Source organism: Talpa europaea (assembly GCF_964194135.1).
Source record: "Talpa europaea genome assembly, chromosome: 13".
Classification (NCBI taxonomy): domain Eukaryota; kingdom Metazoa; phylum Chordata; class Mammalia; order Eulipotyphla; family Talpidae; genus Talpa; species Talpa europaea.
In genome coordinates this window covers 98,048,741-98,063,182 of record NC_140080.1, presented here as the reverse complement: position 1 = coordinate 98,063,182, position 14,442 = coordinate 98,048,741, and the positions used below count along the sequence as shown (strand labels likewise).

The following is a 14,442-nucleotide window of genomic DNA, read 5'->3' as shown; positions in this document are numbered from 1 at the left end:
CCATGGGCCTGGCACCACCACTGCAGCCCAGAGCCGCGGGCAGCGGAGCCAGGTCTGACTTCTGGAGGAGGGATGTGCAGCTACCCCATGGCCAGGGTTCCTGTGAGAATGCTGAGGAGACACAGGGCAGCACAGGGCGAGAACAACTGCATGGGAAGTGAGGCCGGGGGGCAGGGGGAGCCTCCCCATGAGGCACAGGGCGCAGGCCAGGCGCCCCCCGGGGCTGCAGAACCCTCCGCGGCTGCCAGCTGCTCCCTCCCCTCTTTTTTGGTGTTTCCTTCATTTTAAACTCAGAGATACTTTATTTTAGGCAAACCACCTGTTTTTTAATGTCTACCTGGTGGGTGTGAGGAGAGACAGCACCTCGATAACATAGCGCGAGAAGCAGGCACCCCAATGCCTCCTGGAAATGATCCTTGCTCACAACCCGTCAACCTAGAGGGTTCTTAGGCCGGTTCACAGCCCCTCCCCTTGGGTGCTGGGCCTGCACCTGCGCCGCCAGGTCTCTGCAGGCCGGACGGCCGGTGGCGAGATGTTCCAGTGCAGCTCCGTCTGGTCTCGCCAACTAAGTAGCAACTGCCAGGCTAGAAACCTCCCCGTGCCGAACTCACCGAAGGCTGAGCTGGTTTCAAACTAGCCCCGACACAACAGAGGTGACCCCCCCGGCCTCCCGCCGCACGGCTCCAGGAGCTCGGGCAGAAGCCACGGAAGGCGGCCACGGGAAGCCCCAGTGGCCTTTCAGAGCACACCCTGGGGGGCTACGACTTTTTCCATCTCAAATTACTTCTCGACTTGTTTCTAGTAACAAGGAGAAGCACATGACGGCACGGGCGGTCTGCTGACAGTCCTGCCTGTGGGGCGGGACTCCCCACGATGGCCAGCGTGTGGTTGCGTCCTCGGCATGGCCGCCCCATGGCCCAGCACCCGCTAAGGCGTGCCGACCTGGGGGGAGCCTGGCCCGGCCCCACTAAGAAGACACCGACTCGAGAGTGACCGTGAGTAGCCCAGGCCACCGGGAGGCCCGGGAGGCCAGCGGGGCAGGCGTGCTTTGACAGTGGCCCCCGCTCACCCCCAAACAGCCCCTGGACCGAGTGGCATTATGCAAAGACAGTCTGGGCTATCGGGAAGACATCAGCTACTCCCTCTAAATGTGTATCTGGAAAGAGCGGCCCAGTGGGTGGCCCTCGCCCTCGCCACGCTGCTGGCCTGCGCCACAAGAACCCGGCACCCAAGGCGCGCAGAGCCGGACGCGAGGAGGGGGCTGCGGGACAGGCCGGCGGAGGCTGTGGCTGCAGTGCTGACCCTCAGAGGCGCTGACTCCCACTGTCCGGCAGGCTGCTGGCGCCCCGCGCGCACAGGACCCTTCCCTCCCGAGTCTGCAGACGAGTGGTCCGGGTCCCCCTCCCCTCCCTGCGGCTCACTCACTCTCCTCCGCCACATTCTCCTCCTTTCCAGGATTGCACGGGACATGGTGGCACAGAAGGAGACAGTCCAACTTACAGCACAAGGGGTTTTTGAAAAAAAATTTAAAACTTAACCAATGAATTAAAATAAAAAGCTCAAATAACTGCTGTGGCCTCAGCCAGCTGGGTGCTTGAGGCGCACTACGACTGACCTCTGTGCCCAGAGGGCTATTCTGTCCCATCCGCTCCTGGTAAAACACGACGGCACCGGCCCGGGGCACACGAGGTGGGGAGGCCAGGACGGGCCAAGCCAGGGCGGGTCCTGCTGCTGCCCAGAGACCGGACGGGCGCTGTGGTCACAGGGTGGACGCAGCTTAAAGCCACCAGCATCGGGGTGCCCTTACCGGCATGCAGGTAGGCCAGGTCGGGGTTCTCGATGTCGGGGTGCTGCTCCTTCAGGTGGTTGCGGAACTCCACGGGCACATTGGTGCCGTAGGCGCACTTGGGGCAGTTGTACATCCTCACGCCCTCATGCTTCCCGGTGTGCAGGATGTGCTTGCGGATGTTCTCGGCGCAGTTGGACCTGCGGGCGAGGGAGGAAACAGTGCGTTAAGGTCCAGGGAGAACATCATGGGAAACACCATCGCGGCCACACACCAGCCTCGCCAGGCGGGCTCCGTGCTGGGGGCTGCTCTCGGCGAGAAGCAGTGGCTTGGGAGGCAGCTGCCAGGCCTGGGGTTCTGCGTACCTGAAGCCAGGGCTGAGTCTTTACCCCGCTGGCTCTAGTGCTTAATTTCCACGCACAACTGGAAACCCAAATCCCCGGCTCTGTGGTTTTGATATCAAATTATCCTGGCACCACTTGAGGGCAGTGAAGGAGCTTCCTGCATCCGGGAACACACCTCTCAGCCCTGAGGAGGGGCGCAGCAAAGCGCTGCCGCCCGAGTAGAGAGCGTGACAGAGACAAGGCATCCCTGGCTTTTAAGTTCTGTCAAGCTTCTTTGTGAGGCTCCAAAACAGTCATGAGACTTGAAAAAGAGCAGCTAGAAACAGTGCCCACCCAGGTCGGGGCCACGTGCCGGGAGCCGAATGAGGGCCAAGACAGAGCTATGCGCCCTGACAGGGCACCGCCATGCCCTGGGAAGGGGACAGGAACTGCGGGCCTGGCATGGGCAGAAACTGGGAAAGGTGCTGCCCCGAGACAGGCCCTCCTGCCACTGCTCCCGCCCAGCTCTGCACGCAGAGGCCAGGCCTCGGCCCTCCCTGCAGGCCCACAGGCTCTGTGCACCACAGGCTCATGCTTGTCTGGGTTGTCGGCACAGTGACACCCAGAATCCTGCACAAAGGCAAACAGGTGTCTGGGAGCCAGCTGGGAAGACATCCAGGCAGGCCTCAGGCTGACCTGGAGACAAAACTAGACCCCGGGAAGAACGCAGCATCCGCTCCCGGCACTGCCGAGGGCACTGCTGCAGCGCGGCTGCAAGGGGCTGGGAGGCCTGGGTGGGGCGCGGCCACGGGTCGCTGAGAACAGCACCCCCTCTAGGGAGCACAGGGACACCCCGCCCCAGCCACGTGGACAGGCTCTTGCGCCCCCACCCGGGCAGGGCAGCCCTCGGGCGCCCCCACGAGGCCCAGAGAGACCAGGCCAGAGGCCCTGCCATGCCCACTGCGCTTCTTTCACACACCAACGGTTTCTATATCAGCGTTTCCACGTCTGAAAACTTAAGCTAACAAACACTTTTTTTAAAAAAGAAGACTTGGAACAACAGAGATGTTTCTCGGCTATTTCCAGCTCGCCTTTGGCAAAGGTGCCGCCAAGCTGGTGTTAAGCTGCTCTTAGAGCCTGGACCAGACACAGGAGGGGCTGTTTCCGAACTCACACCCACGGCCGCTGGCCTCTGTCTCCGCGTTACCAAGCTCGCTTTGGGTAAGACCCCGCGTGCTGATTAACAGCCACTGTCACTGAGAGAAAGGAATAAGGTCGGCCCGTCGCTCAGGCCAGCTGAGGTGGGGAACAAGACTCAGGGGAGCAACGGGCGGGGGTCCGCACAGGCTTGCTCGTTCCCGCAAGGAGAGCCCCTCGGTGCTCATCACCCGTCACAGGCACTAACACCTCCTTTCAAAGGAAAGGTGTGGGCCGGGAGTGTCTCGGACGAGCACACCCCTGTGGTGAGAGATGTGTCCCTGGGCAGCGGAGGATGGCCACATCTGAGGGTCTTGCAAGCGTCCACTGTGTGGTCATGGAAAGCAAGAGGCCGTTTTCTGAGTCCCCCAGGAGCGGGGCCGCTGCCCTGACTCATTCTGCAGAGCTCCCACTCGTTCCCAGGGTGTCACAGACACCCTCTAAATCCGCAGTGCTTGCCGACACTGGGGAGTGAAAGCCAGAGGCTGCCCCGTCCTCGGTTAGCTCCGCCTGCGAGGGCCTGCGAGGGCCGACGAGTCCCGGGAGCACCTGCCTGGCTTCCTTAGAGGAAACACGAGGCACACAGAGCAGTCACCAGAGCAGCCGCTGAGCAGGGAAGACATTAAAATCACGCAGACGCATGCATTTCGACGGATGAAGGAGGAGGGCATCTGCCGGGGGTACAAGCGACGACTCCTGGTCTTCAGTGAAGGAAGAAGAGATGACTTTGAAAACAGATTACTTTGTTTTTGAGAGGGTGTGTCTTGGGTAGAAATAAACCGCTGTTTCTCAGTACCTAAAAAGCATGTGAAAAACAACAGGTGAGGAGATCACCAAGCCAGGAGAGCGGGGGACGTGAGCCGTCTCTCTTTAAACACATGGACTGAAGTAAGAGAGAAGTGGTGCGGAACTCGAGAGAGCTTCCGGAAAGCACTAAGGGCCACCGCGTAGATATGTCCGTGTAAACACACAAACCTATTTTATCACGCTGTCTGCACGCACGCACAGTTACAGACAATGCCAACACGTGTACACAGGTTATAATTTTGTCTTACACACACACGTAAGGAACATAAATGAGCATAAATCAAAACGTAAGTGCAAACGAGGAAAACGGCAGGGTGTGTGCAGAGAAGCGCTAGCTCATGCGCCTTCGCGGACGAGTGAATCGGGAAGCTGTCACCAGCCGTTCTGCAGCTAAGGTCACGCCGTATACGACTTTTTAAGAGATTAGGACACAAAAAGAGTCTTCGCACCTACAAAAGCCAATCCCTCCCAGCGCTGCTAGCAGGTAACAGGCATAACGCACGACGCCAGTACCATCGCAGCAGAACACCCGCCAGTGGGCGAAGGCCAGCCACCAGCGGCGGGGGCTGGGCAACACCCTCAGCTTGACACAGATTCCTAAGGTAAGGATATAACTATTTGTCTTGTAGTCACGACGTAGCAGAGTTAACATTAAGAAGGCAATGCAGTCCCTGTCAGAACCCGAGTGACGAAATACAGGGACCCAGACAGGTCAGCAGAGTCTCGGAGAGAATGGAGACTCACACTTCCTGACGCCCGGATGCCATAGCCACAGTGACCGAGACAGGGGTTAGTAACATACCACAGAAGGATACAGATGGAGGAAACCGAACAGAAAGTTCAGAAATAGGCTTTCCTATTGATCTTCTCCCAAGAACTGTTGCTGGAAAATCAGAGCTAGCGAAGGTGCCAAGACAATGCAACAGGGAAGAACAATCTTTTCAACAAGCGGTGCCAGGACACCTGGGTAAATAGACAAAAGATGGGAAAACGAGTGTCTAAACCCCTTCCTCACACCACACGCCAAAGTTAACTCAAAACAGATCACAGGATTGAAAGAGTGAAAGTTAGAAAAAAAACAGTAACTAGCTAATAACTGAAACTGCGCCAGGCTTCCGTAGAGCATCAAATATCCAAGTGAGGAAGGAAAACATGGAATTCCTCAAAGTCAAGAACTTGGACACCTCAATGGACACCTTAGGAAAGCACGAAGTCAACACCCAGAACAGGGGGGAGTGTCTGCGAGTCACGTCTCTGACAAGAATCCAGAACACAGAGAACACACGGAGCTGAATAATGGGAGTTATTGACTGAATAACTATTTGACTGAATACTATTTCCTCCCCTGATCTTCATTGTCTTTAAACAAACAAACCCACCACCGCTGAGGTTGCTGAACAACACATATTCACGTATTTTAAACATCGAAGAGTCTAACAAGAGTCCCCGTCTCCTGACCGCACCGCCCCTCCAGCAGACGGGGATTCCCAACTGCCCAACCACTTTTGGGGAGAACTAAAACCCACCTTTTAAAGCCACAAATACGCCGAGTGCTGTTCTCCTCCAGCCCCCGGCAAGGGAGCAGGGGTCCCTGTGTGTTTAAGAACTCAGGGTGCCAGAGGCCTTCACCCCTCACCTTCTTTGACCATCTTTTACACGCTTTTTAATAACCGTGTAGTATTTCCCAGCATGGATATAACGTATTTTCATATACAGTGTAAATTCATGACCTATTCAGGGGCATTCAGGCTGCTCCAGTCATTGGTAGCATAAGCCAGGTTGCAAAGAATCATCTTGCACAGCAATTTCCACTTCTCAGGACGCCAAGAGACTTTCGTGATGGCCAGAGGAATGGCTTCAAATACTAGTGGGCATGTGCTCTAGTAATTTTGATAAACTCTGACAAATTGCCCGCCAGAGAAGCGGCAATTAACACTTCCACCAACAATGTTTGGGAGAGGCTGTTCCTGCACGTCCTTGCCAATGGAGCGTGGTACCAGAATTTCCAGTTTTGGCCAATATGGTGGCTGGAAGCTCGTTAGAGTTTGAATTTTCAGTTTTATGAGGTTTTCATCTGCATGTCTCTTGTAAAGATGGGGGGAGCTTTCCCATACACCGCTCCTTTTCAAGGTGCTCTCGGACACACCGTTGCTCTGCCTTCTTCAGTGGGGCGGCCAGCCATGCCCTTCCAGGCTAGGGAGCGAACTTTATCCCCGTGATAGAAGAGGTAAATGCTTTTCCAAAGGTTTCTGTTTCTTTTTGGACCTCACTCATGGTCTTTTGAAATGAGTTTGAATGAAGCTTGTCTCGTGCCCTCGGCTCCTAGGCGCGGAGGCTGCAAAGGCCCTGGTGCAGACTCAGCCCATCCCCACACGGTGAATGCGTGTGTCGTGGTAGGCTGAGGATCAGCTCCCCCTGAAAATCTCAGCAGCGTGTGGTACAAAGCAAGTCCCCAGACCGCCAGCCTGATCTCCTGACACCACTTGCCCATCGTCCATCCCTCCCTGCCCCCACACTGGAAAGGCCACGGTCATCAACGTTCCGCTCAGCTGAAGGCAGTCGGGCTGAAGCGTGTGGCCAGGCGCTGCCACGGGCAGGGCTCTGCTACATTGAACGGACTTAAGACATCTTGGAAAGACTCATAAAAGCAGTGATGGCAGTTAACTGAGGGTGAAGATGAAAAATCTAAAACAAAATTTGAGTTAGGGCGCCAAACACTTCTCCCATCTGTGTGCATGGATGTGCACTCCCTTATGTAACATACAGAAAAATGCTGCTTTGAAAGAAAGCAACACAAAAATATAAGAATTATAGGAGACGTGTAAACAAACAATGAACAAGAGTTTACTAAGCACATGCAGCTCATATCGGCAAGGGCAGGTCTAACGCTAAAGCTATCCTCCGTTCCCGAAATAAACTATAAAGTTAATACAATTACAAGTGAAATCTAAAAGGATCGCCTTAGAAACGTCAAGAGACAGCTAAAATTAGTCTATAAAATAAGTGGATAACGCCTGCTTACGCTCACAGTGAAAGGTGTTAACATCCCAAGGGACAGGACGGCACAGTCAGCGAGGACAGACGACAGTGTGACCTGCCAGAGCTCAGCGCAGAATAACTGTGTGTGCTATGCACACACACCACATGTGTGCAGGAGAGGAGCACCGCCACACTCGGAATAAGAGAAGACAGATGCAAAACTCCATGGACTACAAGAACGAGCTGTGAGCATGTACACAGAATGCACACGCATGGACATGTGAGAGACCACACAGGCGACCCAGAGACACGTGCAGCGTCTGTGGCAGGGGGGCTGAACTGAGGACAGAGAGCCAAGGGCCTTTAGGAATAGGCCATGCCTTAATGGTGCGAGACCATATCTATGTTTTACTTATAATTTTTAAAGAGGAAATAAACATGAAAAAAACCCCATCTAAGGACAAGAAAATTCTTTTATTTTTTTCAGTGTTGAAAATTATTAGACCTACTAAAACTGCAATGATCCGATGGGGGGTGGTATTCAGAATGAAGGTGACATTCAAGTTCACGTAAATATACGGCCTGGCCCATGCACAGCACAAGAGTGAGTTCCACTAAGTTCAGTTCAGGAGTCTCAACAATAAATCCGAAGTAGACAGGCAAGGCCTACCTGTCTTCTAAAATGACCACAAAAGCAACCAGCAGAGATTTAGTGAATACAGACCCCACAGACTTAGAGGGTGAAGCTGAACAGGACATGATTCATGATAACATTGTCCTCGGTTTTTCTAAAGAAACTATTCAAAAAATGGGGGGAGGGGGTAGAAGAAGAGTCAAATTAAACATAACATTTAAGGAGGACATGCCACTTGCCTACGTGCGGATTTAAAGTCACCTGTTGTTTTAAGATCATGGACTGCTGTGGAAATACAGCTCTTCCGCTCAGGCTGATGAGCTGCCTTCATCCTTTCTCCCTCTGCACGGCGCCAGGTCCAGCAGTCACTGCTGAGACCTTGGGCCACGGCCCTCGGTCCTTCCCGCAGGTCTGTGGCCTCGGGAACACATGGGTGACAGCCTCCCGGACGGCAGCGCGCACACCTTGGGGTGGGGAGTTGGCTTCCACGAGTTACCCACAGAGGGAATCGTGAAGCTACAGCTAAACACGGGGGAAACCTGGGCCTCGCTGTCTGTCCAAGGAGGAGTGTATTTCAGTTTTCTCCACCAACAGCACGTCCGCACCACGGACTCCGCTACTGCGGGGAGGTAAGACGGCCAACAGAAGATGTCGGGGATGTGTCCATTAAAGAAGAACAACACCGAGTCCCGATAAGGCCACACGCGGGACCTGTCAGCTTCCGAGACGAGACCGCGGTGGTGGACGGACGCGCTGAGCGGGCTCTGGGAGGAAGTCGGGCAAGCGGCGGGCGGCGCCTCTCTCCGTGGAAGGGCTTCAGGGCAGGGGAAGTCCTGGGCAGCAGATGGGGGCGGACTTGGATCATTCGTGAGAATATCTTCAGGCGTCACCCGTGTCAAGCAAGTATGGTCAGAGCGTGAAGAAGACAAGCCTTGCGAGTGAGATTCTCACGCTAACACAGGAGAGTCAACTTGATGAATCACGCACAAGATTTAAGGGCAGGGAGGGAGGCCGTGACCCCGGGAAGCCCGGAGGGGTGCTGCTCCTGCGCCGGGGAGAGGGGCGCGGTGGGGGAAACCGGGAACGTGGCGAGCCCCTCGCTGAAGAGCCAGGGGCCGCCCACGGACGAGGCGATGGGACAGCCGCGCGGCTTCTTCCTCCAGCTCCAGCGGACAAGACACCACCTCACAGACGGCGCCCTTGGCAGGGGCGAGGGGGCTGCGTGGGGCGCGGGGATAAGACTGACTTTCCCAGTCATGAAATTCCAAAAGCAAAACGAACACACAGCGATGGGAAAGTCTTATGAGAGTTGAAGTAAAACAGATACTTTAAAATAATGGCACATTCCATGACTTATAACATTTTCTACAACTTTTACTAACATAAAAAGAAAGTTTATGGACACGAGGCGACCGCGACGGCCGCTTCGGCCGGGCAGCTCCTCGTGGCCGCGCTCACGCCCAGCGGCTCCCTTGCGCGGCCCGCGGCCTCTGTTCCCCGGGGTGGCTCCTCTCAGCCGACTTCGTTGTTCTTCCAGCTTGTCATAAAACCCAATTCTTTGAATTGCCATGACAATAAAACTGAGAAACATGGAATTATTTTCTCTCCATTTTTCCGACATTTTACGCCAACGTGTGTCGGGAGCCGGCGGGGGCGCCACGGCGCCAGCAGAGACCCTGACGCGGGGCAGCAAGCCGAGACTGCTCTGTGGCTCCTGCGAGGTGTGAGGGTCTGGGCTCCGGGCCGGAGTGTTTCCAGCCACAGACGATGCATGGCCACGGCCGTGGTGGCGGCCCCAGGGCAGGCCCAGACACCCCACTGCCCCATGGGTGCTGCTCTAAAATCTGGGGCGCGGGGCCAGCCTCACAAGCCCTGCGTGGCACACTCAGACCAGAGGTGATTTCAGTGGGGTTACCGCTTTGGTTTATCTGGACATTTTATGGGCACGATAAAAGTCTCCTTTTGCCTGTACTGGCTGATTTTCAGAATGAATTTATTTGACCTGCATTTATTTACTGTCTGCTGCACAAAAAGAAGCATAAAAGCGAGTTACTCGGTGATGCCCTCGAAGAGCCTGCAACTTGACAAGCTACGAGTGGAGAGCACCCCCCCAGCGGTGTCCCTCGGCCGGGGCCCAGATGACCCGTGTCCACGCTGCTCACACGCTTCCTAACTTGGACTGACTTGAAATGATGCTGATTAACTGGGGGCATCCCCCGCCCGCCTGTGACGTGGCAGCCCCAACATTCCCAAGGCCACGTTCACTCACCGCTCTTGTTCCACCCTCACCCCACCTCCACTTGCACTCACCCAGGCCTGCACCCCTCCACTCCCCTGGGGGGTCTCTGTGAGAAACCTCAGAGTTTGATGCTGCAGGAACAGCCCCTCCCACTTGGGATGTCGAGACAGGACGGTGCGGCAGCTCAGCCACCAGGCCTGGCGGCCCCCTCGTCCTCCATGCCCCGCTTTACTCCTTACGAGACCGACACACTGTCTACGCGGGAACAGGGGGGAAGCGGCGCTCTGAGAAAGCAAGAGGGCAGGAGGCCTTCACTAGACGTGGCGCCGCCCCACGGACCGGACGAGGGCACCCAGGCAGGCGTTTGTGCCTGACGCGCGACAGCCAGCGCCCCATATCTCTGGCAGACATGTGGCAGGCACGGGTGGGTGCGGTTCTCCAGCACACAGAAACGCTCAGCCCACGAGCGGCCGCACACTGGACGCCACAGGGTGGTGGGCAAAGGCCTCCGGCAAAGAGGCATGTGTCTCAGGGGACCAGGCCCATGTCTCCCGCACCGGGACCCGCGCGCATCTGTGAAACGGGGCTGGACGCCTCCCAAGCTGGAAATCCACGTCTCAGCCTATGGGTTGTTCCCGTCCTGCACGTGGCCTGGCTGGCAGGAACTGCTGGCAGAAAAGCTTCTCGTGGCTTTCTTGCCGTGGATCTGGAAATCAGCCCCCACCCCCACTCCTCTCCGCGTGCTCCTGTCCCGACACGGTGGGTTTTATTCCCCTTTCCCGCCCACTAGCCGGGCTCAGCAAAGGGAGGTGCCATGTCCCTGGGGAAAGCACAACTGAGAAGGCCTCTAGGGACAAAAAGGATCTTAACTAAAAAGTACAGACGTGCCCTCTTGCTCCCCGTCGCACCTGAGCAGCCACTCCAGTCACGTCTGTTCAAAGGGCCAAGCGAGGCAAAGGGGCGCGCAGTCCCCGGGCCCGGCCGAGACAGACGCCCGTGGGGTGTGGCCAGAGAAGACGGACGCAGTCACGAAGACGCGGCTTCTCAGGCGACTTTAAAGATTGAAAAGATCATTTACTGTAGTTTATCTAGTTGAAAGCTTCACAAATTTAAGGTGATAGAAGCCAAGTGTCACTGAACTTGAGTCTCCTGACGTCTCTGACAGCCCAGGCCAGAGCTTGGCCTCAGGTGGAACCATCGAATCACGGCTCAGAGAAGGTGAACAGGCGCAGCAGCAGCCTCCGGGCCAGCACTTGCCGGCGCCCCGCAGTGGGGGCAGTTCTGCAGGGGGTGCACGCAGGGACCCCTCATTTCTCAGGGGTGGGGAGGGGGCTCCATGAAATCATAAATACTTGTCATGCGCTCGGAAGCCGGCCCCCATCTTTACCCCCCAATGCAGGCACAGGGGAGAGAGAGGAGGCAGGCCACGCGGCCGGATGGTTGCTCCCGCCAGCTCTTCTGGTGTCTGCTGCCCTGCCTGGGGTCGCCACCTGCCTGCCCAGGAAGGCTCCGCCTCGGAAGCCTCTGGAGGACTCTGCCTGCTCCACTCCTTACACAGCTGAGCGAGGGATGTACTGGCCTCCGAGCAGACGTCAAATGCACACTTCATTCATTCTGTCAAGCTGGATTCCATCAAAGAGCATTTAAGCCTTCTCTAATTCTAAAGTTATATGATCACTTTTGAACAAAAAGTTAATAGAAAAGAGTCAGCGAATAGGGGAGGCCACTGAATTTATTTAATAATCTCTGCCCATTTTTGGAAACATGCCCCCCGTAATCCATTTAAACATAATAACTGGTTCATTTCAGTCCCAGCACACAATGCTTCCCTTTGTCCCTTGGAAGTCCCTCAAATGTCTTATTTTAAAGGAATATATAGTACTCCCGGAAGACATTTTCCCATTTCTATTCTCTTCGACTCCTGCGAGCCCTTGTTCTGTGTGATAAGGCAATCTCCTCCGGGATCGGAGCTGTGTAGTTTCGCTCCACGAGTGACAAGGACTCGACTTGAATAACTGCTGTGCGCAGGTTGTAATTATGTCAGCTGGAGTGTTGAACAAGGGGACTGATTAATGTGAGCCCCGGCCCAGGCGCAGTCCCTATCAAAACCTCCGCGCAGGCCAGCAGTGGGGACGGGTTAAAGCAAAAAGACAAAACACGCTGTATCGCCGGTGATGGATGAATTGCTCCAACAGTCTTCAGGCAGATGCTCCGGGACAGCATAATATACAATTACTCTGCCTTATCACTTTCCCAGGGACAATAAAGCTTCCTCCTTCTATAGCTCATGTGAGTGAAGGCAAAATTCGTTTTACTTTTACAACACTGACTCACTTATCATGGTGCCTTGATTGTGCTTTTACAGCTAAAGAAAACATATATTCCACTTTTAAACTAAAAAAAAAAAAAAACCTTAAAAATAAAACTGGAATCTTGTTCTGAATCTCTTTTACATCAGAGCACACAATGCTTCCAAAGATTGTTTTGCTAAAAATGGATGCAAAGAAGGTGATACATGCGTGTGTGCAGATATAGTTAAAAACAAGTACATGTAACTCAAGAAGTAAGATTCGGACTGTGTAATCACTATACTCATAACATCATTTCTCAAAGGCCACATAGAAATCATTAATTGGAAGGAGGGTATAATTAAAAAAAAATACATACACACATCTGCACATGCTGAGAGGGCCCATAAATTTTCTGGGCTGGACGCAGGGCGCAGGGCACCTGGGGTCCGACGAGCCCACTCCAGCCACACATGTTCTGCCCCTGGGCCTTCTTCCTCAGGAAGACTGTGCTGGCCGAGCGTGGGCAGCCTGACCATTGCAACGCTCCATTGCGGCCAGCGCTGAAGGAACAACGAACACTGGGGTGGCTTATTTGTATTTACAGAAATGGAGCCAAGAATTTGTGACAAGATGTGCAGAACAGAACTATTCCTATTTGCAAAGGGAAATATTCCTTTGTAAAGTGAAAGACAAGCTAAAACCAAAAGTTGAGATGCGGCCATAACCTTCTTGTGGTTGCTGTTAATTTATAATGAAACAAAGCACCATAAATTGCAATGAAATCAAAAGAAATCCATTCAAAATGTTAGTGAATGCAAAAAAGCATACATCGACCTGTGGGGCAGTGTCTGTGACTTATTTCCACTTTTTAGTGGTTTAGTACAACTGACACCAGCAGTCAGCAGTCATAATGTGCCCTAAGTCATGGAAACAAATCACGCACGGATCTCACCCTAAGGAGTGATATATTTGCTTTCTCTTTTCATATCATACTCACACTAACTCCAATACCCACATGATCCTTATTATTACATTTCTCTTGGTAGGACCGTTCCAGTAGAGTGGAATGTTTCCAGAAACGCGGCCATCTGAAGAAGGTAGGGGTCAACCTAGAACAGTGAAGGCGAAGTTTGGGCACAAAGGGAGAGAGGAGACAGTCGGCCCCATGACTGGTGAGAGGGTGAGATTGTGTTTAAAATGACTTGGAATGAGCCAAACAAACAAAAGGTAGAAGCCAAGTGGGCTGTGAATCAGGCCAGTCAGGCGTCTCAGGATGCTCGGCCCCGGCCCCACCCGGCCATGATGTCACCGGAGTGGCCTGGTAGATTTACTGGTCTTGGAAAAACCCAAGACAGCAGCAAAACTGTTTAGAATAAGTCGCAGAAAAGATGTCACATTTTAAAAGACTACACTGAAAATGAGGGCTTGTTAAATAATTGCACTGAATTATTTGCTAGTGCCAAGCAGTTTTTTTTTACCTACCTATCGCAGTTAAAGGTAATGCAGCCTTTTGTGAAAACTCTTCATGTTTGTCTGGGTGTGTGTGTTGGGAGTGGGGGTCATACGGAATGTTACCGTTACACAATCACTCTTTTCTTAATGCAAAACACTGAACACAAAGAAGGTAAAATTTGGTGCAGTCCACCCCCGCCCCGAAATGTGGAGATAATCTTACAGCCTTCGCATAAAGAGACCCAGAGGTTCTGCACCGCAGCCTCCGTGTTGACAGAGTCCTGTCGGGGTGAGAGCGGGAGGCTCAGCCCTGATGCCCCAGAGCTGCCATCAGGCCGGGGGTCACTCAAGATCTGCTCCCAGGGCTACGCCTCGAGCCCTGAACCCACAGGCTCTGTGCTGGCACTGTGCCTGCCCCCGGCCCACAGTGCCATTTCAGTGGTTCTTTCACCGTGGGGTGTTGGCACTTGAGGGACATTTAAAAAGGGGATCTTAAGCAGACAAAGGAAAACAGGCATACAAATTCAACGTGACTCTCCCTGCCCTTCCAGCCACCACCCGCTGCCCAGGGGCCGCAAAGAACTGCTGTCCAGACGGCTGTCCGCGAGACCAGCGGCCCCCAGCCCCGGCCCTGCCCGGGCTCTCTGGAGAACCTGGGCCTCTGCATGACAGAGGCTGGAGGCCAGCACTGCCCCTGTGTTCCCGAACCCTGACGTGCTGAGCACCCCTCGGAG

At 54.4% G+C, this 14,442-nt stretch overlaps 1 protein-coding gene across 1 annotated transcript in view; it reads right to left on the bottom strand.

The window, feature by feature from the left end:
* Nucleotides 1-14,442, bottom strand: part of ZNF407 (zinc finger protein 407) — a gene marked incomplete at both ends in the record, with an annotated part of 296,867 nt that overhangs the window by 84,057 nt on the left and 198,368 nt on the right. The window contains one exon of the mRNA XM_084252721.1: nt 1,808-1,986. Within this exon, the coding sequence (XP_084108847.1) occupies nt 1,808-1,986 (179 nt within the window). The remainder of the gene's footprint in view (nt 1-1,807; nt 1,987-14,442) is intronic.